Source organism: Varanus komodoensis, unplaced genomic scaffold (assembly GCF_004798865.1).
Source record: "Varanus komodoensis strain SLA01 unplaced genomic scaffold, ASM479886v1 scaffold38, whole genome shotgun sequence".
NCBI classification, from domain to species: Eukaryota; Metazoa; Chordata; class Lepidosauria; order Squamata; family Varanidae; genus Varanus; species Varanus komodoensis.
Window position 1 is genome coordinate 6,686,315 of NW_025335909.1, and position 22,199 is coordinate 6,708,513.

Consider the following 22,199-nt stretch of genomic DNA (forward strand, 5'->3'; position numbering starts at 1 on the left):
CGCGCGCGCCGCGCGCCTTCCCCGCCGCGGCCGGCGCCGGCCCCGGGGCGCGCGGAGCGGGGCCGGGGGGGTCGAGGACGGCGGGTTGGCGGTCGGTCCTGACGCGTCTCCCCCGCCTCCCTTCCCTCCATGATCGCCTCCCTAGAGCGGCTGATTGATTCGGATCAAGGAAGGAAGGGAAGCGCGCTGCGCCTCAGCGAGGGCCACTGCTGGCGACTGGGCGCAAGTGCGCGCCGAGGCGGCGGGGGAGTGGCGAGGTGGCGAGCCCGGCCGGCAGGGCTTCCGCGGCCGCCCGGGGCAAAGCCGAAGAGCCGGGGGCCGCCGCCGGGCACGCCCGGGGCGCCCCCGGAAGGCGCGCCTCCGCCCACGGGGGGCTCGCCAGGCGCAGAGCCTGTGCTCGCCCGCGCCCGGGCTTCGCTCTGCCCGCCCGGATAAGCCCCTCGTGTTCAGCGGGGCCGAGGCCCAGGAACGCGGGCTTGTGCTCCCTCTCCCGCCCTGGCAGCGGTGGTGGTTGGCGGCCTTCCGCAGCCTGGTGCCCTTTAGACTCCAACTCCCATCAGCCCCGGCCCGTCGGGAACGTTGGGGCTGCGCCTGGCAGAGTCAAAACCTCCAGACCAGGTTTGCTGCTGTGGTGCTTTCAGTTTGGGCTTTGTCAGGAGCGAGGCTGAAGAGACTCGCAACAAGTGCCAGCGCTCCCCCGCGGGGCCCCGGGGACTGTTTCAGGTGGCTTTAAAACGGGATTTGAGCAGGGGTGGAGCTGTTAAAATCGAACCTGAATATTGCTCAGAAGCAGTGTAACACTGCATGCCAGATGTTAGGGACAGCCAGATGTTTGGGACAGCCTTCATGTGCTGCCTCTCCAAAACATACCTGCTTGCTGGACTGCCCAACCCGGTGCCCTCCCGGTGTTTTTGCCTTCCACTCCTGCCTGTCCTGGGCAGAGGAGCTGATGCTCAGGGATGCTGGGAGCTGTAATCTAAAACTTCTGGAGGATGCAGGCTGGGGGGGGGGGGCTGGGCTAGATGGAGCATGGGTCTGTCCCAGCAAAGATCTTCCGTTCCCCTCCACATGAACCTGGGAAGGGGCCTTCTGCCAAGCTGAGCCATTCTTCCAGGGAAGAGGAGCAGGTGGCCCTAGAAGAGGGGCAACCCGGCAGCATCCAGAGGGCCACTTCTTGCTCACGCTAGATTAGCCCCCTGTTGTGCATTCCCGGCAGAAATGGCTTTTCGGGGACTTGGGCAGAGAAAGTTTATCTCCTGCACTGCTACCTCAGGTCTTTTTAACTGGAAGTGGCTGAACTGGAGTTTAACTGGAGTTGATCCCAGACCCTTCGTAGAGTCTTCTGAGCCTGGCATGGTCTCCACCTGCTGATCATAGCGTGACCGATTTGCTGAAACTTGTTTAAAAGGAAGCTGCTTCCCAGCAGGTGCAGTTCACACGTTCTGCTGTCCCTGACCCATCGGTGGCTATACATTCCCAGGAAATCTGCCCTGGAAACACAAGCCCAAGACAGCTGGAGGGATCAGTTGTGTGTCTGAAGCTAAGGATGGGTGAACAAGTGATCTTTGTGTGCACCCAGATTGGTTTAAACGGAGTTGATGACCCTGGTTTACCACATTCATGAACTTTGTTTTGTGTGAATAGGAGAACAGTGCAAAATGAAGGTTAATGCAGAAATGTGTGTATATTCTGAAAGTGTGCGCTTTCCCCTCATACCTACAGCGTGAGAATGTGCTTTTTCTAAACATCTATTTTTTCAGATGTGAATGCATGTTGAGAGCTTGCGAAGTTCTGGAGAACGCATTCTCAGATGCTCAGGGTAGCGAATGCAGCTTGCTTGGGTGATTTGTAAACATGTCCATCCCTGAGCAGCCCTCTGATTTCTTACAAAATGCAGTTTTTGACTGTGCTCTCCTTGTTATTTCCCCACCTCAAGCTTGTGCCCTCCAGATCTGTGAGAGAGGAACTCCCATTATTCCCAGCCAGCTTGCTGGCTGGGGGTGCTGGGAGTTGTAGCCTGTATTTGGAAGGCACTTGGCCAGGTAAGGATGAGTGAAGTTTCTCATCTATGCAAAGATAGATAGATAGATAGATAGATAGATAGATAGATAGATAGATTAATAAAGCATCCCTCGTCGTCTTAACTTTCTTTTTATACTTTTGTTTCACTTCTGCTTTTCTTTACTTCCTTTCTTGTGTCATTTTGCTTTCACTTTCTGCATTATTCCCCCCTCCCTTTCTGGCTGTCATTTCCTTTTGATTTTCTTTTATTTTCCATAGATCCTCCTGCTCAATGGGGGCAAAGTTCCTTTCAGTTTAACTTTGTTCCTTGTAAAAAGGTGCCAATATCTAAGACTGTATTAAATTCTACAGCCGTCTTGACTTAAAGAGGAATTATTCTGAGGATAAGTAAAGGCAAATTGAAGATGAAACAATCCCATTTGTCCCTCAGGTTGCCCTTTAACATCTCTTTAATGACAGAAATTAAACCTGTGATTCCCCTTCACCCCCTCATTGCTATATTGCCCTGATAGGGAAAACTTAACCTCTTTCATTTTGATGCGTCGGTCTGCTTTTAAAGCCCATGAGCCAGTCCAGCAAGATACACACAATTGTACAATTGGCATTCAAGATGCAGAGGTATAGCTATCCAATGATGTGCTTAGTAAAATGAATGTAATATCTAATTGCAAAATCTGGCATGTTATTTTAGCAATGAGGTAGATCAAAACCTTTGCTCCTGATCCAGATGGGGGAGAAGTGCTCTCTTTCTGCCTGGCAGAATCAGACCGAGAACGACTTGCCTCCACTGGAATTTGGAAACTCCCTTGTATCGAGCATGGCTATTTATCCGTCCAACCCAGAACTGTCTACCCTGACTGGCAGCTGCTCTCCAGGGTCCCAAGTAGAAAAGAGTTATTAGCACTGGGCCATACCTGGATGTTGGATACAGAAGCTCATGGTCAATTTCTCAGGTTCTTGCACATTCTTGGAGGAGTTTGTGCAGGAGAATATCCCCACAGACAGGAACTTAAGTTCCTCCTGTCCCGAGGTTGGGCAGTCGCGCTCAAATGTTTTACTTTGTGTAAGTTACATTGTGTGTTTGCTTGCTTGGGAACACACAATTATTTCTGTCCAGATGTCTCATTCTGGTTTGACTGTAGGAAATTCCAAACGGCCCAAGATGAGAACATTTTCTTTTCATTGTAAATAGACGATGGACATCACTGAGAGAAAGAAAGAAAATCCCGGGAGCAGCAGGACCTTAGTTTTCAACAGAAGCCCGTCTCTCTTACCCTGCCACAGCTCTGGATCTTGTGTTGGAATTCTGTCGATTCCCCCCCCCCCGCCCCAAAAAAAGCCCTTCAGCATTTCTTTTGTCCTCCCTTTTGGATGGCAGAGTAATTGTGACATTTGGGGTGTGCTTGGAATGAGAGAGAAAGCCATCTGCCACATCTAAGAGATGATTGAGGCGCTTGGATGAGTCTCTCCAAATCCATTCTGCTCTTTAACAATACCTGGGAATAATTGCAGGGTTTATTAATATTTTAAGACAGAGGGTTGTGGCACAGCCATGTTCAAGGGTGCTCAGAATGTCCCTGGTTATCCTGCGTACTTTCTTGCCATCATTCTTCTATTGAGAAACCCTAGGTGCAAAGGGGCGGGAGAGGAGTGCTCATCCGTTTCCAAAATGGTTTCTCTGTCTGCGTTGTGTACCAGCCTTTCCTCTCGCTAGTACTAATGCCAGCACCCTGGCTTAAGGCCAAGGGAGTTAGACAAAGGCGCTCTAGCAAGTGAATATATCAGATTCGCAGTGATAGGACTACAAATGCTCTTGCGCTCGGAGTGGACAGCAGTTCAGGGCTGGAGGGGCCAGTTCTCAGGAGTCCAGATTAAAAGCTTCCTTCTTCACCACACACACTAAAAATTCAGGCTTGTGACTTAGGCTCCGCATCTAATTTTTTTCCTTAAAATCAACAGCTGACAGAAGGTAAAGCGAGCAATTGTTTGCCTGCTTTTCTAGCCTGGGTTTTTTTTTTTTAAAGCCTGCAGAAAAATTCCCTGAATGGTTCCTTTGTTGAATTTCTTCCTATTAGGCAGGTGTCAAAGAACAGGAACCCTGTTCAAAGAAACGGGTGGAAGGGAAGGATGGATGGAAGGAGGTAATTCAAACTCAACTATCTGGGACTGAGAAATCCTGGGTTGCTCTCCTGCTCCTGTGGAGCTGCACAGGCAAACCGGGTTTCTCAAGTTTGAAGGTCACTGTGCAGACTTCCCCGGCACGGCACTCTCCAGATGTGCCGGTCGACATCTCCCCTTGGCCATGCTGGCTGGGGATGGTGGGAGTTCTAGTGCAACACATCTGGAAGAAACAAAGTTGGGGACAGCCGCCAGACAGCCGGAGCCTCCGAGAACTAGGCTTTTATGGGCTGCTTGACTTCCTGCAGTTAATTCCCCACTTCACTTTTACTGTTTCTAGCAAGGGGGTGGGCAGCAGCTCTTGTAACCTTTGCATGAAAGAAAAAGGACCATTCGTATTATACTGCTAAGGAGTCTGACCTCTGCAAAGAGTGTCTCTGATTTGTCCTTGATACACGCTCCCGCCCTTGTGTACCTCTAGCGCTGCTCCCACCATTATCTCCCACCGCTCTCCACCATTTAGGTTACCAGCTTTTTCAAGAATGTTGCTACTGTGCCTTTAACAGCCCAACCCATGGAAGTTAAGTAGGTGAGACCTTTCTGTGGTAGAGAGAAAAAGCAGCAGGCAAGGCAGAACTCCTGTGTATCCCACTACCTCTAAGGGCACATGAGCATCACCAGTAAAAAAAAAAACAACAGGTTGGTAACGACATTTCCATGTTCTGTTCTTGTTTTCCTGCAACTGTGGCTGCTGGCTGCTGCCATCTTTTGTTTTAGCAGAGCTCCTGAGCCTTGCTCAGCTGGAAGGTGAATCTACATACTTGTGCTGGGAAAAAATGAAGGCCTGACTAATTTCCACTTTTTGTTTGGCTTTTAAAACCATTCCAGAAAAGATGTTAGCAACTATTGTCACTATATTGTTGTCCAAATACCCACGAAAGGTTTAGTGTAAAGCAGATGCTAACATTATTGAGTGATAGGCACTGCTGTCCAGAACTTGCTTGCCAAAATAATTTACCTCTTTTGAAACAACATTAAACAAAAAACAGGCCTGAGGACTTCATAAAATCAAACGGGGACAAGAGAGCAGCTAAGATCAAGTACTTTTTAAACAATAGCAACCTAGCATCAAATTATCAGCAAGACTTACGAGATTAAAAACAAACAATCAGGGTGTTTCAGCTTGTGCCTGCAAGATCAAATTGCTTTCGACTTCCTTAGGCTTGAAAGAGAACCAAACACCCCTGGGAAACAGGCTTCCCCAGTCAGGTGCAAACACCGAAAAGGCCCTGGAACTTCGGGAAGGGAACGTACGTGCAGCAGGGCCTCATGGGGCGGTCTTGGTGCAGCAGAGGCTCCTCCAAAGCCTTCTGAGCCCCCCCCCCACCTTGCTGCATCCTGGCACGTCCCCTGGCGCGACGCGCATAGGACAAGCCGGACGGCGAGCCCTGCTTCCCAGCCGCGCCAGGGCTGCGACCGGGAGTCTTTCTCCTGCCATCCCTGAGCAAGACTGGCTACATGTTGATCTCCTCCATTCCTCCCACCCTCCCCACCCCTCCAGCTGGTCTTAGCTGGCACGACTAGGAACGCGGCCATCTGCATTGCGCAAGGGGGCCTGGCACTGCAGCCAAATCCACCCCCCGGCTTTTGTTCTTGGGGCTCGCTGCGGCGGCGCTGATAAGGCGCGCTCTGTGATCAACTGCCGCTATGTCTTACTACGTTTTCGAGGCAGACAGCAAAGGGACAGGTAAATGCACTCGAGTTGCCCCTGCTGGCTTGGCATTTGGGGGTGGGGGGGGGATGCTGCCTTCAGGACTCAGCAGCGGCCTCTAGTGCGGGCTTTGGTGTGCTGCGGGGAATATTTCCCCTGGAGGAGCTGCGTGGGGAGAGCCTGCCATTCGGCGGCTCAACTGCTTGGCTCCCTCGTCCCGGGTGCGCCGCTCTGCCTGCACTGCAGTCCCCGGTGCCTTTCTCACTCTGCTGCCCTCTTCTCCAGAGCCGCTGCTTCAGAGGCAGAGCCCCTGTTGTACCCGCACGCAGCCCCAGGTTCCAGCTGTGGCATCTGCAAGTAGAGCCGTGGAGAGCTGTTGCTGCCAGTTCGGGTAGACATCACTGACCTGGATATATAGAGCAGGACCCATGGTCTAAAGCAGCTTACTAGGTTGCTATTAAAGTTCACCCTTTATTTAGGACCATGAGGACTAGGATACTATTCATAGTTTATTGGTAGAGGATGTTCTTTGCATGCAAAAGCTCTCAGGCTGGGTCCATCGCATCCCCAGGTAGGGCTGGGAAAGGCCCAGCTGAAGCAGTGCAGAGCCGGGACCGCTCTCAACTAGGCGGGCAATATGGTGACCTGACACTCAGTGAACCGGCCCCCTGCATTCATGAAGACCCTCTCTTTCCCTGGGCTTGCGATGCATAGCTGCACATAAGTGTCCAAGTGTGAGGAATGGGCAAGGACTCCCGTGGTGTTAGATGAGGGGACAGGTCTTTAGCTGAGCCATGCTTCATAGACATCAGTGTTCCCATCTGTAATATGGGAATAATATTTATCTAATTCACAGAGTTCTTGTTCTGGGAAGCCCATGGAGAAACGTGCCCCTACGCACACACACACACAATGGTACCTCTTTGTTTTCTGGAATCAGCATGGCAGATCATGTTTCTCATGATGTGTATCTAGCAATCTGTTTTGTATTTAGGTTCAAAAGAAATGAACGGCAGAAGTGACTGCACTTTGCACTGTAGAGCAGGGGCGAGACTAGATGACCTCTAGTAAGCCGTCCTGAGTGCTTGTGCAGAAGGACGGGATACAAATGTTTGTAATAAAATAAATCTCCATGGTACCTTCCAACTCCACAGTTCTATGAGTGAGACAACAGAGTAAAGATTTTAGTATCTTTCATCTCTGCATTAGCTGTGCAGGTTCCATTTAAAGGAGGAGGAAATCGGTGTCAATATTTTTTCCAACATTTACATTAACATGTATGTTTTATCCTTGACCTGGGAACTGTTTCACTCTTTTACCTTTTCTTTTCTCCAAAGCTGGGAGCGTTCACTCTCCTTCCACAAGCATGGCAGGTTCAGGACAATATAGACAACTTATAAATGACTACGGACCCCCATCTTTAGGCTACACGCAAGGAGTGCAGGTACAAAAACCCAAACAGTTGTAACTTCACATTGGGATGTTGCATGATGTTTTATGAAAAGCAGTTGGTTTTGCTTTCATCCAGTAAATGCATCGATGAAAATAACTTAGTTGTCTGAACTTAAGTCATATTTTGAAGTGAAAGTGTTAAGACTGGGAGGCTGTGCGGTTTGAGAAGATAGTTCTTGCGGAGCAGGCGCAGGACTTACACTGCAGTGCTGCTTATGTTTACTGAGAAGTCAGTCCCACTTACTCTGAGATAATTGGGTATGGGACCTTTAAGGGGTCATGTGCCTCTGCTAATGAGTTTACTTGAACCCAGATGGGTTCCGTCTTCCACCCACCTGTTATGAGTAGTCTCACTATCCTTGCAGAAGAGAGGTGGGTTTTTAATAGGTTTCCAGAAACTTTGCAAGAACTTGATTTAGGTGAAGAATATTTGCTAGGAATTAAGGAACAGGCTGCCTGTTCGTATTCAATTTGAGAGGCAAGCTCACAAATTCTTCCTCACAAAAACCCAGTCCTGGTTTCCACCCTGCAAAAGATTTGTTTTGCACTAATTTAACAGAAAAGAGCTGTCGGGAGTGTTGTTGCTGTCAGAATATTAGAAGTTGGGAATCCTTGCTAATCTATTGCAGATCAGAGAGGCTTGCACCAGTAGATCCTAATCTGTCGTGTGCCCATTTATTATGTACACAGAGAATCTGAAGATAGGACAGCTCTCTGCCCCAGGAGCGACAATCTAGAAGGAGAACAGTGAAGCAGGGGCAAAGGAAAACAAAAGAACTTGTTACCTGAGTTTATACGTATGTTGATTTAGCTGCAGTATAGCATGGAGACTAGAGGGGAGGATATGAAAGACTCAGCTGTAACCTAGATTTCTTTGAAGCAAGTTCAGTGGTGTTTACTTCCTGGTAAACTGCAACTTAGCGAGCACTGAACATCCTTCCTTAATTAAATAGTTTGGGCTGAAACCTGGTACTTACCTGAGCAGATGCCCCAATGAACAGAGTGAGACTTACCTTTAATAAACACACGCTGTTTTATACCAACAGGCTTCACACAACACAACAAGCCACCTCTGGGTTATCGTGCTGTGTGAACCATGTCCGTCTCCTTCTGAGATGCCTGCACTCATCCATTTCAGGTCATGTTTCGTGTCTTGATGAAAACAAGGCCAGCCTAAGTCACTTGCGTTTTCTTCCTGTCCACAGGGAACTAGCAGCAGCCAAGTACCACAGAGCAAATATGCAGAACTTTTGGCCATCATAGAAGAATTAGGAAAAGAAATTAGGCCTACCTATGCTGGAAGTAAAAGTGCCATGGAAAGGCTAAAACGAGGTAAGAACACTAGCGGCCTGGCCGTGAGGGTATGTTTTCAGCTGCAGTACTTTTAACAGTGGAATGAGGTTTCTAGTCTACAAGATTATGCGTAAAAGTTTAAGAACACACAAATCATGTCTTATAAAGGTCATTTGCAAGAACCATCCAGACTTTTAGTAGCTAAGTGCTTCTACCATGGGCTGAATCCTAGAAAATGGAGGGGCTGGAAAGCTATCTTGTCCCAGCCAGAAGCAAGTTATTTCCCTTGCAATGGGCACGATCCAAGCAAAAGAAAGCCCAACCAAGAGTGAGCTGTGGGTACAGTAATATGTAACACTCTGTATTGCAGCATTAATTTTCTACTTAGAGATTTTTAATGCAAAGGAACATTGAAAAATGTGATTCCATGCCCCCTCTCCTGTAGCCTGGAGCTCCTGCACTGACCACATTTGAGGTGTCCGTTATCTCATGACCAACTGACCAGTTCATTCTGCTGCATTCACAGCAGACCGAATGGCAACTGCCTCTGTATACACTACCTGGTGAAGGCTGATGGGTGTGTGTGTGTGTGTGTGTGTGTGTGTCCAGATGGGGTGGGAAGAATGTACGTTTGAGCGAGTGCTTTGGGGTGGGCAGTTGGAGTCGTCTGGGACTGGGTTTCTATTGCACAGAAGTAGGTCGTCAGTGTCCTACCCCAACCTGATTCTCGTGAGATTTTTGCAGCTTCAGAGCCCAGGGAGTAGATGCCTTGAGCCGATTTCTGTTTCCCAGGTCTGCCCCTCCCCACCTCTCTCAGGCTGTGCCCGATTGAGGGCACCATCCTGCAAGTGGCAAGACCGGGGTCTTGTACTGTTGTTTCTCTGAGGTGGTGCCTGGCAACCTGGCAAGGAAGGTCTTAGGCAAGGATGTGGGTGCTGTGCAGGAGTTGGGATCCGAGATCTCACCTGGTTCCTAGTTACCAAATTCTGAGCAGCTGGCACGGGCTTGGTGCCTCTGAAGTCTGTTCCACTGACCCCTCATCCTCTTACGGTTGCTGCTAGAAATTGAGGGCATAGCCTCACCTGGCACTTTTGGCCTCCTGGGGACCATCAGCTTTAAAAGAAGTTATTCCTGTGCTGGAGTACATCAAAGCCTTCTCTGTTGATCCCAGAATGGAATTTCTGATCATCATTGGAGGCACTGTTCTGAGGTTCAGTGTTTGGATTAATGGTTTGCTCTGGTCCCATTTCTCTGGCTACCTCCAAAACACGCTTTGAAGGGGCTAGGGAGAAAATATTTTGTGGAGAATCTTACACAAGTGCTGTGTCTGTTGGTGAACAATTTCAGAACATGGAGAAACGGACGAATTTGCTGCCACAACTACTAGTGGTTTGCATGAGCTTAAATGGCTTTACAAGGGGCTTAGAAATTCAGAGAGAGAGAGCAGATGCTGGCTGTGATGGCTATGCATGATAAGACAGCACATAGGTTGAAATTTTAGGTTGGAATTTTTTATTTAAATAAAAACATACTACTTCATGATTTTTCGAGGTATCTGTTGAAAGCCAGCATTTGCCATCATGGGAAACGGGATACTGGGACAGCAAGGCTTTTGGTCTGTACTAGCAGGCGTGTTCTTATGTTGAATCCCGTAAGGTATTTCTACTGCTAAAGTGCATGTGAGCTGCACCGTTACACGACGGCCATATAGGGAACTTCCTGGTGCAGCACAGCTCACTTCTCTTTTCCCTGGCAAAAGCTGCTTTCACACCCCCACAAAATAAGGATATGTGCGTGTCGTTAAGGAAAATCCAAGTTTACAGTATGTTGTTTACGTTGCAGGCATCATTCACGCGAGAGGACTAGTTCGAGAATGTTTGGCAGAGACTGAGCGGAATGCTAGATCCTAGCCTAGTCCAGGCTGCAAGGTTTTCCATCCCTTTTTACAAAAGCGAGACCACCATTTCCTCTGGAGACGGCATTCATATCTGGACAAATCCCTTAATTTGACTGTTCTACTTCTCCCTGTCCTGCGACACTGGCCGGCCTTTTCAAGATCATGGGCGGGAATCCAAAGAGCTACTTGGGAAACAGCCAAGGGGTCCTCTACCCAGCTGGCCATTTGGATTCCACCCCCACCACATCTCCCCCGTGCTGTAATGCAAACAGATTTCCAAGCTCCGCGTGGTTCCAGAAATGGTTCACTATCAAGCTTGGTGCTTGAAAGTCCAAAGTCCCCTTGGGCAAATGGAACTCATCATGGTTTTTTGGATCCTGGCCTTAGTCAAGAAGAACAAGATTTTCCGCCCTCCCGTTAAACATGAAGTTTGCAACATTGCATTTAAGTTGGGACACACCCTGAATTAGTTTGGAAGTTTTAAGAGAAAATTCCTGCATACAGAGTCCTTTCTCGACCCTGTCGTTCTTCTCCTGTCTCATGAAAGGAATCTCATAAAATCCAGTGGTTTTCAGACTGCGTTATAGGGGATGGGCACCTCAGAAGTGTTTTTGAGGTTCCTCACTGATGAGAGAGATCACGATCAGCTGACAGGGTCCCTGCCAGGCAGTTTCTGTCCCATTAGCGATCTTTGCCTACAATGGATAAGGGAGCATTAGCCATGTTCTAAGTTGCACTGTACGTCCATGAGGGATATGGGCTGGGGCTGGCCAGTACCCCACATGGATGATGTCTGAAAGTCTGCGAAAGAACCCACTTTGGAATCCTCTAAAATGTGTGAGGTTTTGTTTTGGTTTTTTTTTTCAATGGAAAAGTCAGTGCAGAAATGGTTCCTTGAAAGTTAGCAAGTTTGGAAACTATTGTTCTTAATCCCAAAATTCAGCTTGTCTCACAATTAAAGCATTTGCAGGATATGTCCACGCAGACAAAATCACCTTTTATTTTTCCCAGTCAGTGGCCTTCCTGTGCTCAAAAGGATCCCACCTTTGCATGGCCATGAGGGTTTTGGAATCCATTAAAAGTGCATGAGTTCTACAAAAACCTATCACAGAACCCCAATGGTAATTCTGCTCCCCACCAGATTTAAACAATAACTTTTCATCTTTGTATGTATTTATTACGTGATGTAATAAAGCTTATTTTCAGAACAATTCATCTTGTCAAGAGATGGAGGTCCAGTAACGCAAAAACAACACTCGAGGACGCAATCATTGGTACATATGCGGGATCCCACAAGAGGTCCAGTCTGACCTGGTGCGACTGAAGGTTAAACGATGAAAATAAGAAATGCTGAACTGAGTATCAGAACGATCAATCCATTCTGAGGACTCTTGGCCTCCCAAGATTCAAACTTCAAGCGTAGGTAGCATGTTTTCAAAACTGCTGTTATGTATCTCCTTTCCCAGCTCATCTGCTGGTCAGTTGCACTGAAGGTGTCTCCCTGGGCAGAGTGTACATAACTCACAAAAGGAAAGCCTCGGGGAAGCAGGAACAGCTTTGCCTAGCCTCCAGCTACACCAACATAAAGGGAACAGCTTGGAGCCCACAATCCTGAGTAGGAACCAAAACCTTTACAACAATTTCTGTACAGGTGCTACAGACTCTCTGAAGTGGCAGGGATCCTGCGTGCCATGGCAACTTGACAAAAGGAGAATCCAGCTAGTTGGCAGGGTAGCAGCCATGCAGCTAAGCTAGAGGACGATACTGCCTCTTCAAGTTACAGCGCTAGTGAGGTAATGCAACATTCCAACTTACCACAGGAAGCAGGCATGGGCAATTTGTGGCCCACAAGATGTTTCGGTCTGCAACTTCAATGTAAGTGTAAGGACAACTTTCAGGTGGTTCATTCTGAATGATATCACCTGACCGTGAGCCTTTTGAAAATCGCAAAAGACGCCTGCCATTCTCGGAAGAAAAAGACTGCCATGATGCCTGCCTGCAGGAGGCAAAGAGCTACGGAACCCAGCCTAGCTGTTGTGGAGGGAGGATGAGCCACAGGCCAAAACGTCCAGAGGGCAATACGCTGCCCAGCCCTTCTGTAAATAAAGCCCGAGATGCTGGCCTGACACGCTTATGAGCAACTCAGCTGGGGAGTCATACGTTTGCTCTTGGCACCTGTGCGTGCGTGCCCACTTCATGCCCGTCTCGCCTGTGGGACTCCAGCCTTCTGGAAAAAAGCAGCTGCTGCAGTGCAATGATACCGCGATTCCTGGAAGGAAAGACTACCTACAGTGCTCTGCAGAGATTCAGCTTGCACTGGGCAAAAACACCTATTTTGATGCAGGAACAATTTGAAAGGGAAGCAAGGCAGATTTATTGGTTCCACTGTGAGGCACAAGAAGAAGGAAGGAAGGAAGGAAGGAAGGAAGGAAGGGAGGGAGGAAAAGACATCAGTTTGGCAAGGCAGAGGCTGTGGAAATCCTGGCTTTGTAAATGTTCTGTAGTTCTTTGGTGCCGAACATTATGGCAGTCTATCATTGTTTAACAGCTGTCAACTGCAACACTCGTCTTTCGATCCCAAGTAAGTATTTTCAAAATGACAACTAAGAAAGTGTCAGGAAAAACACCTGGAAATCGATACTTCCCCCACCATCTACAGACTAAAACGACCTAAATCCTTATTTGCCATCCAATCTTTGCATTTCTTTTAAGTGTCTTTTCCTTTCAAGGTTCTCCTTTGCTTGCCTTCTCTTCTCCTCTTTTTTCTTCACCAGTGCCCGTTTCTCCTTCACCACCTCACTGTCTTCGCCTTTGTAGAAAATGTCAACTTTCTCCTGGAGGATCTCTCTGGCTCTTTTGCGGTTCAGCTCCATCGATCTTGTCTGATGGCACTAGAGAAAAGAAAATTAATTCAGCCGGGGGATTACAGTTTGCCCTGTCTTGAAGATTAGGAATGTTAATGCAAGCCTAGCATGATAAGAATGTAACTGAAAATACATTTGTCCTGAGACAGAAACATGGAAGAAGAGGGAAAATAAGAAGGGTCCAAAGGGGCTACAGAAGTTCCAGAGATGATTTATAGGAGCTAATCAATCAAGTGTGTGTGTATGGGGTGGGGGGGGGGGAATGCAGGAAGCTGCAAGGTACAGAAATCTTGTGTGTGGAAAGAGAAAGGCACCACTGGCTAAGTCCCATTGCTTTCCACCTTTCTCTGGACTTTGTTAGAGAATTTGGAAGGGCATTAGAGTGCAGCAGTAGCTAGTCCACATTGTGCTAAATTTTGTTGTGGGTCCATTAAGATCTTGCCGGATTCTGAGGATGTGAATATTCCACCTCCTCTAGCTGAAAGGGCGTCTTTGCCACCTGTTAAGAGGCTGCTGATCAATTCATGGAAAGCTGATTTCAATATTATCTACAGACTGTTGACTGATGTACCACATATTGGCATCTCCGAGGCATTAGACTGAGAGAATCCAATCAAAGAAGAGCCTGTTCTGTCTGATGTGAAATTCCTAGCCTGAGCTTCAGATACAGAGAATTTCAGGACTGTGATAAACACACATTATCCATATGTATTGCAGTTATCTAGGGCATAAAAGTTTCCTCTTTCGTCTGGATGTGGTTTTTGCTCACCACAGGTGACAGGAGACTAAATCTGGTACTGACCTCAGTATACATAATATGAGATGATATACAGCAGAACTTTGCAGAAGACAACTGCCCCTTGCTGCAAAAGCAGAATCAAGTCAAGTGCGTCACCTTTACTACAATCCCCGAGGGAAGATGCTTCAGGATCACACAGTTGTTGGTTTTATTCGTCGCTTGGCCTCCAGGTCCAAAGCCACGTACAAACTGTTCCTGCAGATCTGCTTCATTTAGAAGAAAGAGGTCGGTAGAGTTCTTCTTTCCTGCTTCAAGGAGCAATGGTCCAGGCCACCGGGGCAATAAAAAGCGCTGCTTCTCCCAAAACACTAGTGTCCAAGGGAAACCGCTCGATCTGGTCAGCGAGTTTGCCCAGAGCAGTAAACTTGAAGAAGGCATTTAAAAAAGACAGACAGACTAGGATTCTTCTAATCCTGGAAGACAGCTCATTGATGCAAAGGGGGCAGAGGCAGAAAAGCATCCATTAGTAGCATTCCTTAAAGATGGCTTAAGGACAAAATGACACAACAGTCAGCCCACTCTATGGCACTGTGGCTTTGTGCTTTTGGGCGGGGGGGGGGGGGGGGACCTATCTATTTTTTGCCAGCAACTTTTTCATGTGGAATGCCAGCTGTCTGTTTTCATTAACTCTGCTGACTTAGCATTACGCAGTTACATTCCAGGCTGACAGGGGTGGATTTACTGTTGAAAGAAGTGATATAATGTCTGGCAATTTAACCCCACCCTTGCCACCAAATGACACACACATGGCATGGAATGTGGGTGGGACTGTGGCATCGTTAGCACCCCACCAGCTCCTCCAAGGCTCCCCACTGGCTGAATTCCTCTCCCGTCCCTCCTGCTGCTCCTCAACCTGTGCTACCATCTTGCGACCCAATGGTACAAGGCACTTTTCTACTGCCTGAACTGGTGAATCTTTTCTTGAAAAGCAGAGGCACAGAACGGCCCAAGAGACAACGGAAAACCAGCTATGCCAGTTTGTTGCCTTGTTCGTTAAGAACATAGCCACTATGTATGATTAAAGGAAGCCTAACAGCCAGCTGGACTCGAGCCACTGTGCCAACACAGTCCAGATGAAATTTTGACAGTGCCGTATGTTATGAGCAGACAGATCAGGCAAATCTACCAGTGTGTGTACAGGTACCAAATTTTCCAAATGATCAGAGTGCAGAGGCTTTTCGACTCTGGAAGAAGAGGCCAGAACAAAACAGATCCTGAAGGAAGGCAATACTTTATTGAAAGAATTCCTCAGAACTGCTGAAATCACTGGCATGCAGAATACACTAACAGTAAGTTTGTTTTCATCTCTGTATGAAAACAATCACTTGGTGGCACTAGCAACCGAGGAATGGGGGAGGACGTCACTGTGACTATCCTTACAAAAGCAGAACTTTTGCTATCCTAATGCTGAGGAAGTCACTTCTTCCATGAGGCTTGCAGGTTACAACTTGGACAACTGCATTGTACCTTTATGTTTCCTGACGATGCAGCAGAATGGAGTCGGGGGCTTGTTTGCCCTTTTTTGTTGCCCCATTCCTCTGTAATAAGATCCTAGGTGTATAGGTAGGCATGGAAAAATGTACCAAGAGCCAAGAGAGATGGGAAACATTGCACACCAAGTACATACCTCTTTCTTGGGTTACTATGCATAAAATCAGCTGAATAGGCCAAATGATTTAATCTGCCAATAAGGAAACGTTTTTATGGAAGAGAAGCAAGCCTTGCCGCCATTAAGAAAAAGTTTCAATCAGGTTTTTTTTAAGGGCAAAATAAGCAATTTTAAAGAAATATTGGAATAATGTAAAAGTGCATTTGACTTTAAAAAAAACCAGAAACCTTTCATCTGCAGTGCAAAGTCACAATGGAAGTATACCTTTGAGGGCAAAAAAATTAAAGGGTATTTTAAAAAATAAAATCCATGTCCATTTAGTTCTGGAGGTATCATCTGTTTCAACAATCTGTTCATGATACTGTGCTCCCTCTAGCCCCTGAGATGCTGATGCAAAGCATTTCCAGTTCAGAGATAAGCTTTCTGGAGAAACACCCTTATGTAACAGCACACCTCCAACAGCTGCAGCATGAAATTCAGGCTATTTATTGCAACTGCACAGTCTTCTGGGTGAAGAGGCATTTCCAGTGTGTGTGTGTTTTTTTCCCCATCCTCCAGTTTCACTCTGCAGTGAAGTCACAATCCACTGCTTGCCATATCAGTTGCCAGGCAATTAATGTAGCAGGGAGAAAGTATTCAGATCATGACTTCCACAGCAGGATCTATTAGGAAGGCTGTGCTGCATTGCAACCGAGAGCAAGATTAAACCCGCTCTGCCAGCCATTCATGATGGCAGAGAACAGAAGTCGTCTTTCTCCTCTAGTATTAGGGATTCCAAAATGGGAGGCAAGGCAGAGGGCCATATAAGCAGGTAGGGGTGGTTGTCAGGGAAAGAGGGAAAAACTCTTCACTGCCTCTTCTAACATAACTTTGGCTTTCTTGGCTCAACTGCTTTCTCTCTGAGCAGTAGAATCAAGATGGACACATCCTCCATCGCTTATGCCAGCCTTCTCCAAGCTGTGCAGTGGCTCCTGATGTCTTGCACTGCGACTCCCATGACAGGAGATGCACTCCAAGGCATCTGAGGGCACCACCTTAGGGAGGGTCAACGGATGCTCAAGTAGACCCGTCTCCATGTTGCAGCACTGAGACAGCTGTCCCCACTGGGAGTTCTTGTCCCCCTTCTGGTTTTACACCCAGAAGGCAAGCAAAACGGTGCCCTCCAAGGTTTGTGGCCCATCTTTGTGGCTTCCAGTTCCGGCCTCTGCGGTGAGGGACGGGCTCCTGGCTTCCACCCCGCAGGCAAGGCAGCGGCAGCGCCCTGGGGGGCAATCCTGCCTCCTCGCCTGGGGCCCAAGAGCTGCATCAGGACCCGATCTGGGGATCTGGGCACAGGAAGGAGAGGGGAAGGTAAGGCCCCGGGCTCCACCTGCAGGCATTCCCAGGTTTCTTCCCCAGGCTGTTTCAAGGACCGCGGACCCGGACTCCTGGGTCCTGGCTGCGTGGGGGAGGGGCAGAGCGCCTGGATTCTCCTCCGGCCGTTGCAAGACTCCCCCTCTATGGCCGAGTCCCGACTGCCTGCCACTTCCGCCCTGATCAGAGGGAAATCCGACGCTCCGGTAACTTTCTTACCTCCCTATTCAGGGCAAGGTAGGTCGCGTTGTACAGAAAGGCCTCGATACTGACCCTTCTGCGCATGCGCTCGTATAGTACCTTTATTGACAGTAGGGCCCGGGGTGGTGGGGGGAGGACACCCTCCTCTTAACCCCCAATAGAACGAGTCCCCTTCCCCAAGGACCAATCGCAGAGCCCGACCCTTGCGCGAGGGCCGGTTCCTCCCTCGCGGCCCTATCCTCGTCCAGCGGGCTCGAACGGCGCGAGCTCGTAAGGCCCAATGGCCACGCAGCCCTGCCCCCCCGCTAGACTCGCCCACGTCGTTCCCCTTCACCGGCCAATCGCGGCGCGAGGACGGCCCCGGGGCAGCCAATCGCCAATCGCGAAAGGCTGCTGCGCAAACCCTTTGCGACGGCCTGCAAACCTTCGAATCTCAACCGCCAATCGTATGGGGAGGCCGCTGCGCTCGGGCTTGTTTACCATCCGGCGTTCGCCTGAGGGGCTAGAGGCGAGGAAACCTTTCTTTTTCCTGCTTCCTCCGTGTGTCCTGCGACTAGGCCCGCGAGCCGAAATGCAGGTAAAAGGCCGGGAGCCCCTCCGAAGTAACGGCTTTCGCTGCTGTGCCTGATGGGAGGGAGAGGGGAGGTTTTACTGGGCCCGCTGTGTCCTCAATTCCAGCACCGGTTACGCCCCCAAATCCTGGAGTGACGTTTTGGCTAGCCAATCAGCGGCCGGCCTACCTGTCTCCCTTTTGCAATGGGCCATTAAGGATGGGGGAAAGTGGAAGTGGAGACCTGGGCTCGATGGGGAGCGAGGAGGAAATTCTTGGGAAGTGAGGCTGGAAAGAGACATGGATTCGTCATTCGGTAGCCCTGGCGGGGAATTATGGCTTAGTCCCGCCTTCTGTACTTGCAGTGCTCCCAATCCTGGCATGTCCAGGGAGTCGTAATCCAAAGCTCCTGGAGGGCACCAGGTTGACGATGGGCTCGTGATTATACGGAGGAGGTGGGTGGGTTTGAGTTCTTCCCCTGCCTCAAAACCCCATTGGATCAATTTAAGTAATACAGCATGTTTCAGCCTAGTCTAATTCACAGGGTTGGTAAAAGAAGGGGAAGGCCTTAGATGTTTCCTTGAACTCTTTGAAAGGAGAATAGGGTTTTAAAAAGAAAAGTAGTAGTGAAAAAGAATTGGGATGTTACGGTGGTGGGGGAAGTTGTGTAATTGATTTTGTAATTTCTGTAATGTAAGTGTGAACATTTTCTTATTTTTTGTATAAACTGATTTGGGTGTCCATCAAGATAGAAAATAACTAGCAGCAGATAAAGAGATAAGAGATAGGGGAAGGGACTAAAGAGAGAGGCTAATAAATGAAACGCCTCAAACATGAGGTGCTGTAAGATAAATAGGAAAATGAAGAAACTGTTTAGGACACAGTGCAAGAGAAGTTGGCTGGAGCGTGCTGAGAGTTGTAGGTTTCCTCCTAAACTTGCATAGGATTGTGCCTTTAGAGGTTTACAGTCTAAAGAAGAATTTACTAAGCTGGGGAAATCAAATAAGTAATATCAGTTTAAGAAAGCAGAAGAGCTGATATTTTGGAGGTTGCTAAGGTAATGTATATTGTAATGCTTAATGATTATATTTTTGTTTAAAATACTTCATTTAGATAGTTTCCATCATCTTTAAAACAACCATATAAATAATTTGTCATTCCTTAAATAATCCCCTAAGGAATGTCAGTTCCCTTACCCTCCGCATGTTATAGGTGGGGCTTTGAAGCTGAGAGGCTTGCCCAACCATGTATTTTGTTCATTCAGAAATACATTCCTTGGAATTTTCTCTCAAGAGTGAATTATTTTGCATTAATTAATTACCTCAGTTTGCTCTTGTGATGTACAGTCTTGATGCTTTTAAAATGCTCTAGTTGTATGCTTTTAATGACATTCTCATGGGTAGAATTAAGCATGACAAGACAAGCAGCAGCTGTAGTTAAAGATAGTTATAGAAATAATGATCACCATTTCTTACATTGTGTTCTTTCTTTCAGTACTTTTATTTGCATATTCACACAAAAGAAAGCCCCATTGTGTTCAGTAAGACTTGCTCTTGTGCAGTTAGTCATGCTTAAAGCATTTGAAATCAGAAAGATTAGGTCCTCTTCTCAGAGGTCTGGACTATGTTTAGGATTTCAAACCTTGCTAAATCTCCATATTTCTAAATGGAGAGATACAATGTGTGTGTATCTAATGTGTCTGTGCAAAAATGCCCAAAGGCCTGGTACTGCATTGTCCCCTCATTCTTGTCAATGACTCCACTGAAGAGTAGTTGGATTAGATACTTGGTGATAACTCTGAGGTCTAGAATAGGGTGGGTGATTGCACTGTAAATGTTCTGTAATCAGTGGTGCCAGTCAGTTAATCAGTTAAATGGCGCAGCCCCCTCTCTGCCTTTTGCATTTGCTTTCCTCTCTGACATGGCACAGTACTTTTCAAGAGAGTGGACTTAGGCCTGAGACTGCTGCTTACGAGTCCTTAGCTGGTGAAGTGCTACTGTTTGGCTCACTTTTTGAAGGGACAATTTGAAATTCAGGGAAAGTAGTTAGGTAGAAAAACAGAAGAGGGGAAAGTATAGGAGAAACAAAAGCTTCAGGTAGGGGAGAGGCAATTTCTTTAGATGGTGGTCTGGCCATCAATGGGAAAGTTCTTTTTCAAAGGTGTTTGTGCCTGAGTGACTTGTCATAATTTCTCCCTCTTCACTGCGATGATAAATTGAGTTGCTTAGTTACACATTTGAAGAAAAGATTTTTAGTTATTATTGCTGTTTCCCTATACAGGATTTTATATAATAAAGCTACATAATGGAGCAATACATGAGTTCGTCCATGCTGATTTGACTGACACTGATCCTTTCTTGGCTAAGTCAGCAAAGCAATTTCTTATGCATGTTACGATGCTTTTTCTTTAAGAAAAACATGGATTTTTTTTCAGGTCGTATTTCTTTGCAATCATTCCTATGATCCCACTGTTTCCCCACCCCCTGTTTTGACCCCTAATATCTGAACCTAAATAACCTCTCCCCATCTTGTTTTTCTAATATAATGGTAATGACATGACTGTTTGTTACCTATTGTGTTCAACAGGGCTATATATGTTTTTTTTCTGCTCCTGTTATTTTTTTGGAGGTATAGGAAAGGGTAGAACGCTTTTCTTAGTAAAACTAACTTAAAGGATTTTCACGTTGTTCCTTTTATATTTTAATTTCTTAGTCAAGCTTATGTTCAGTGCTTTTATTTTATATATTTTGGAAAGAAAATGTTAAATTGCAGAATTCTTTTTAAAAAATCTAACAACTTTTAAAGGAAAATCTTAACTGTGCTGGGAAAATAAACAGAGGAGGGAGTACAAATAATTCATGCACAAGGAAATGGGGAAAGGAAGAAGTAGGTCAAGCATAATGCACTGAAAAATGGTTATTTCCTGGTATTTCAATGTGGTCTTGTAAGAACTGGGAATTCTCTTTTGTTGATAACATAGAATTGGGTTTGGATTTGACTGCACTGGTAAACAATGTGAGTGGAAAAGCAATGGGGGAGTGTTATTGATGTCCATGACCGGTAGAATTGTACCCATGAATTTGAACCTAGGAATATGTGTATATATTGTCTCTGGCGATGTTGACTGGTCAAGAGAATGTAGTAAGAACCAGTGGGGTGTAAAAGGAGGAATGGATCTGATTTAGGGAACCTTTTAAACTATTTCTCAGCCTCATTTATAGAATGAAAATAGTAACTATGTTCTGCTACTTTGTTTCTGGATTCACTCTCTTTGGTAAGCACAGCTACTTAATCCTAGCCATTGTATGTTAAAAATGAGAAATAGTTGGCCAGATTCGGTCAAGACGCAGCTTAGTTTTTATGTCAGAAAATATTCTGTAGCTTTAAAGATGAACTTCTGAAATGTAGGTTCCACAAATGCCCAGTGAGATTCTTTGTTTTCAAACAGTGAACCTGAGTTACCTTTTTGATATAAGTACGTTCTGTCCTTTATTTTTTGTTTGTTTGAAAGGATAACTACAGTCTTTGCAAGCATGAGATATGGAAAATCCGGGCTTGGTGAAAATTGAGCAAGAGTCCTGTTCTGTAGACATTGATACCAGAAATGCTCGAAACTCTCTTGACTATCACTTAAATAATAACAGGTAAACATGAGATACTGCATAATTTATTTAAAGCATTTCTTAGCAGCAGCCTTTCAATATCTGATTTTTGCATAGCCAGACTTACCTAAGCTGATGCAACCCTGTTTGAATCTTTTAAAACTCCAGGTAAGAATCAGCTTGAAAGAAAAAAAAGGGATGTAGCTTTTTCAGGGTTCATTTTTCTCCACTTTGATATATATGTGGAAAATGCTATATTATTATTTTAATAATTAATTACTATTTTTATTTACATTTGATTTCTCTCTCCCTACTTTTAGAAGAAACTAAGAGTGGTGGAGAAGGAGTTCATAGGAGGATAAATCTGAAGGGGCTAGTGCTTATGTTTGCAGCTGCTAAATTAAAGAAGATTTTGAAGTGTATGAAAGGAAAAATGCACTAGGAAAAGGATCCTCTTAGGCATTTCTGTAACTCTCAAAACAGGGCACCTAAGTCAAAAATCTAATATAATACATCTCATTTCAGTAATGGCTGTGAAGCACACAGTCACGTACTTTCCTAAAGGTTAGTTTTCCTATTCATCTAGGAATTCATATGAATGGATGCAATAATACAAAAAGAATTGTACATATGTGATTATACTATAATTCTCATGGATGAGCAATTCATTCTCCAGGGTTTGGAAACTCTTTAACCGCTTTGTGGGTTGTGCCAAGTACATTTTCTGT

General features: G+C 46.6%; 3 protein-coding genes across 15 annotated transcripts in view; 2 read left to right on the top strand and 1 right to left on the bottom strand.

The window, feature by feature from the left end:
- CDK2AP1 (cyclin dependent kinase 2 associated protein 1) overlaps positions 1-11,704 on the top strand; it is a 12,410-nt gene extending 706 nt beyond the window's left edge. The window contains exons 1-4 of one of the 4 annotated variants that reach the window (XM_044440535.1): positions 465-618; positions 7,189-7,295; positions 8,509-8,635; positions 10,439-11,704. In XM_044440535.1, the coding sequence (XP_044296470.1) occupies positions 7,218-7,295; positions 8,509-8,635; positions 10,439-10,506 (273 nt within the window). In that variant the 5' untranslated portion in view covers positions 465-618; positions 7,189-7,217 and the 3' untranslated portion in view covers positions 10,507-11,704. Of the gene's footprint in view, positions 1-464; positions 619-731; positions 2,043-2,245; positions 5,888-7,188; positions 7,296-8,508; positions 8,636-10,438 lie in introns of those variants that run through there. The other 3 variants (XM_044440531.1, XM_044440534.1, XM_044440532.1) reach the window with 3 other exon arrangements.
- On the bottom strand, positions 11,649-17,756 carry MTRFR (mitochondrial translation release factor in rescue). Of its 7 annotated transcripts, none has more exons than XM_044440530.1 (3): positions 17,744-17,756; positions 14,253-14,569; positions 11,649-13,384 (listed from the first exon to the last, which is right to left on the bottom strand). In XM_044440530.1, the coding sequence occupies exons 2-3, from the start codon at positions 14,532-14,534 to the stop codon at positions 13,172-13,174; spliced, it is 495 nt and encodes a 164-aa protein (XP_044296465.1). In that variant the 5' UTR covers positions 14,535-14,569; positions 17,744-17,756; the 3' UTR covers positions 11,649-13,171. The 7 variants fall into 7 exon arrangements, with proteins under 7 accessions (XP_044296465.1, XP_044296462.1, XP_044296461.1 ...); XM_044440527.1 differs by lacking the exon at positions 17,744-17,756 and adding an exon at positions 17,338-17,535; XM_044440526.1 differs by lacking the exon at positions 17,744-17,756 and adding an exon at positions 17,338-17,535 and having other exon boundaries at positions 14,253-14,580.
- Positions 17,752-22,199, top strand: part of MPHOSPH9 (M-phase phosphoprotein 9) — a 30,062-nt gene continuing 25,614 nt past the window's right edge. For 2 of the 4 annotated variants that reach the window (XM_044440509.1, XM_044440512.1), the window contains exons 1-2: positions 17,752-17,896; positions 21,381-21,513. In XM_044440509.1, coding sequence (XP_044296444.1) covers positions 21,410-21,513 — 104 coding nt within the window. In that variant the 5' untranslated portion in view covers positions 17,752-17,896; positions 21,381-21,409. Of the gene's footprint in view, positions 17,897-18,106; positions 18,927-21,380; positions 21,514-22,199 lie in introns of those variants that run through there. The other 2 variants (XM_044440510.1, XM_044440513.1) reach the window with 2 other exon arrangements.

Excerpts from the sequence above, each read along its gene's own strand:
- MTRFR (XM_044440530.1), bottom strand. The coding sequence starts at position 14,534 with ATGCCTTCTTCAAGTTTACTGCTCTGGGCAAACTCGCTGACCAGATCG. Across the intron at positions 13,385-14,252 it reads CCTCGGGGATTGTAGTAAAG|TGCCATCAGACAAGATCGAT; the intron begins GTGACGCACTTG and ends TCTTTTCTCTAG.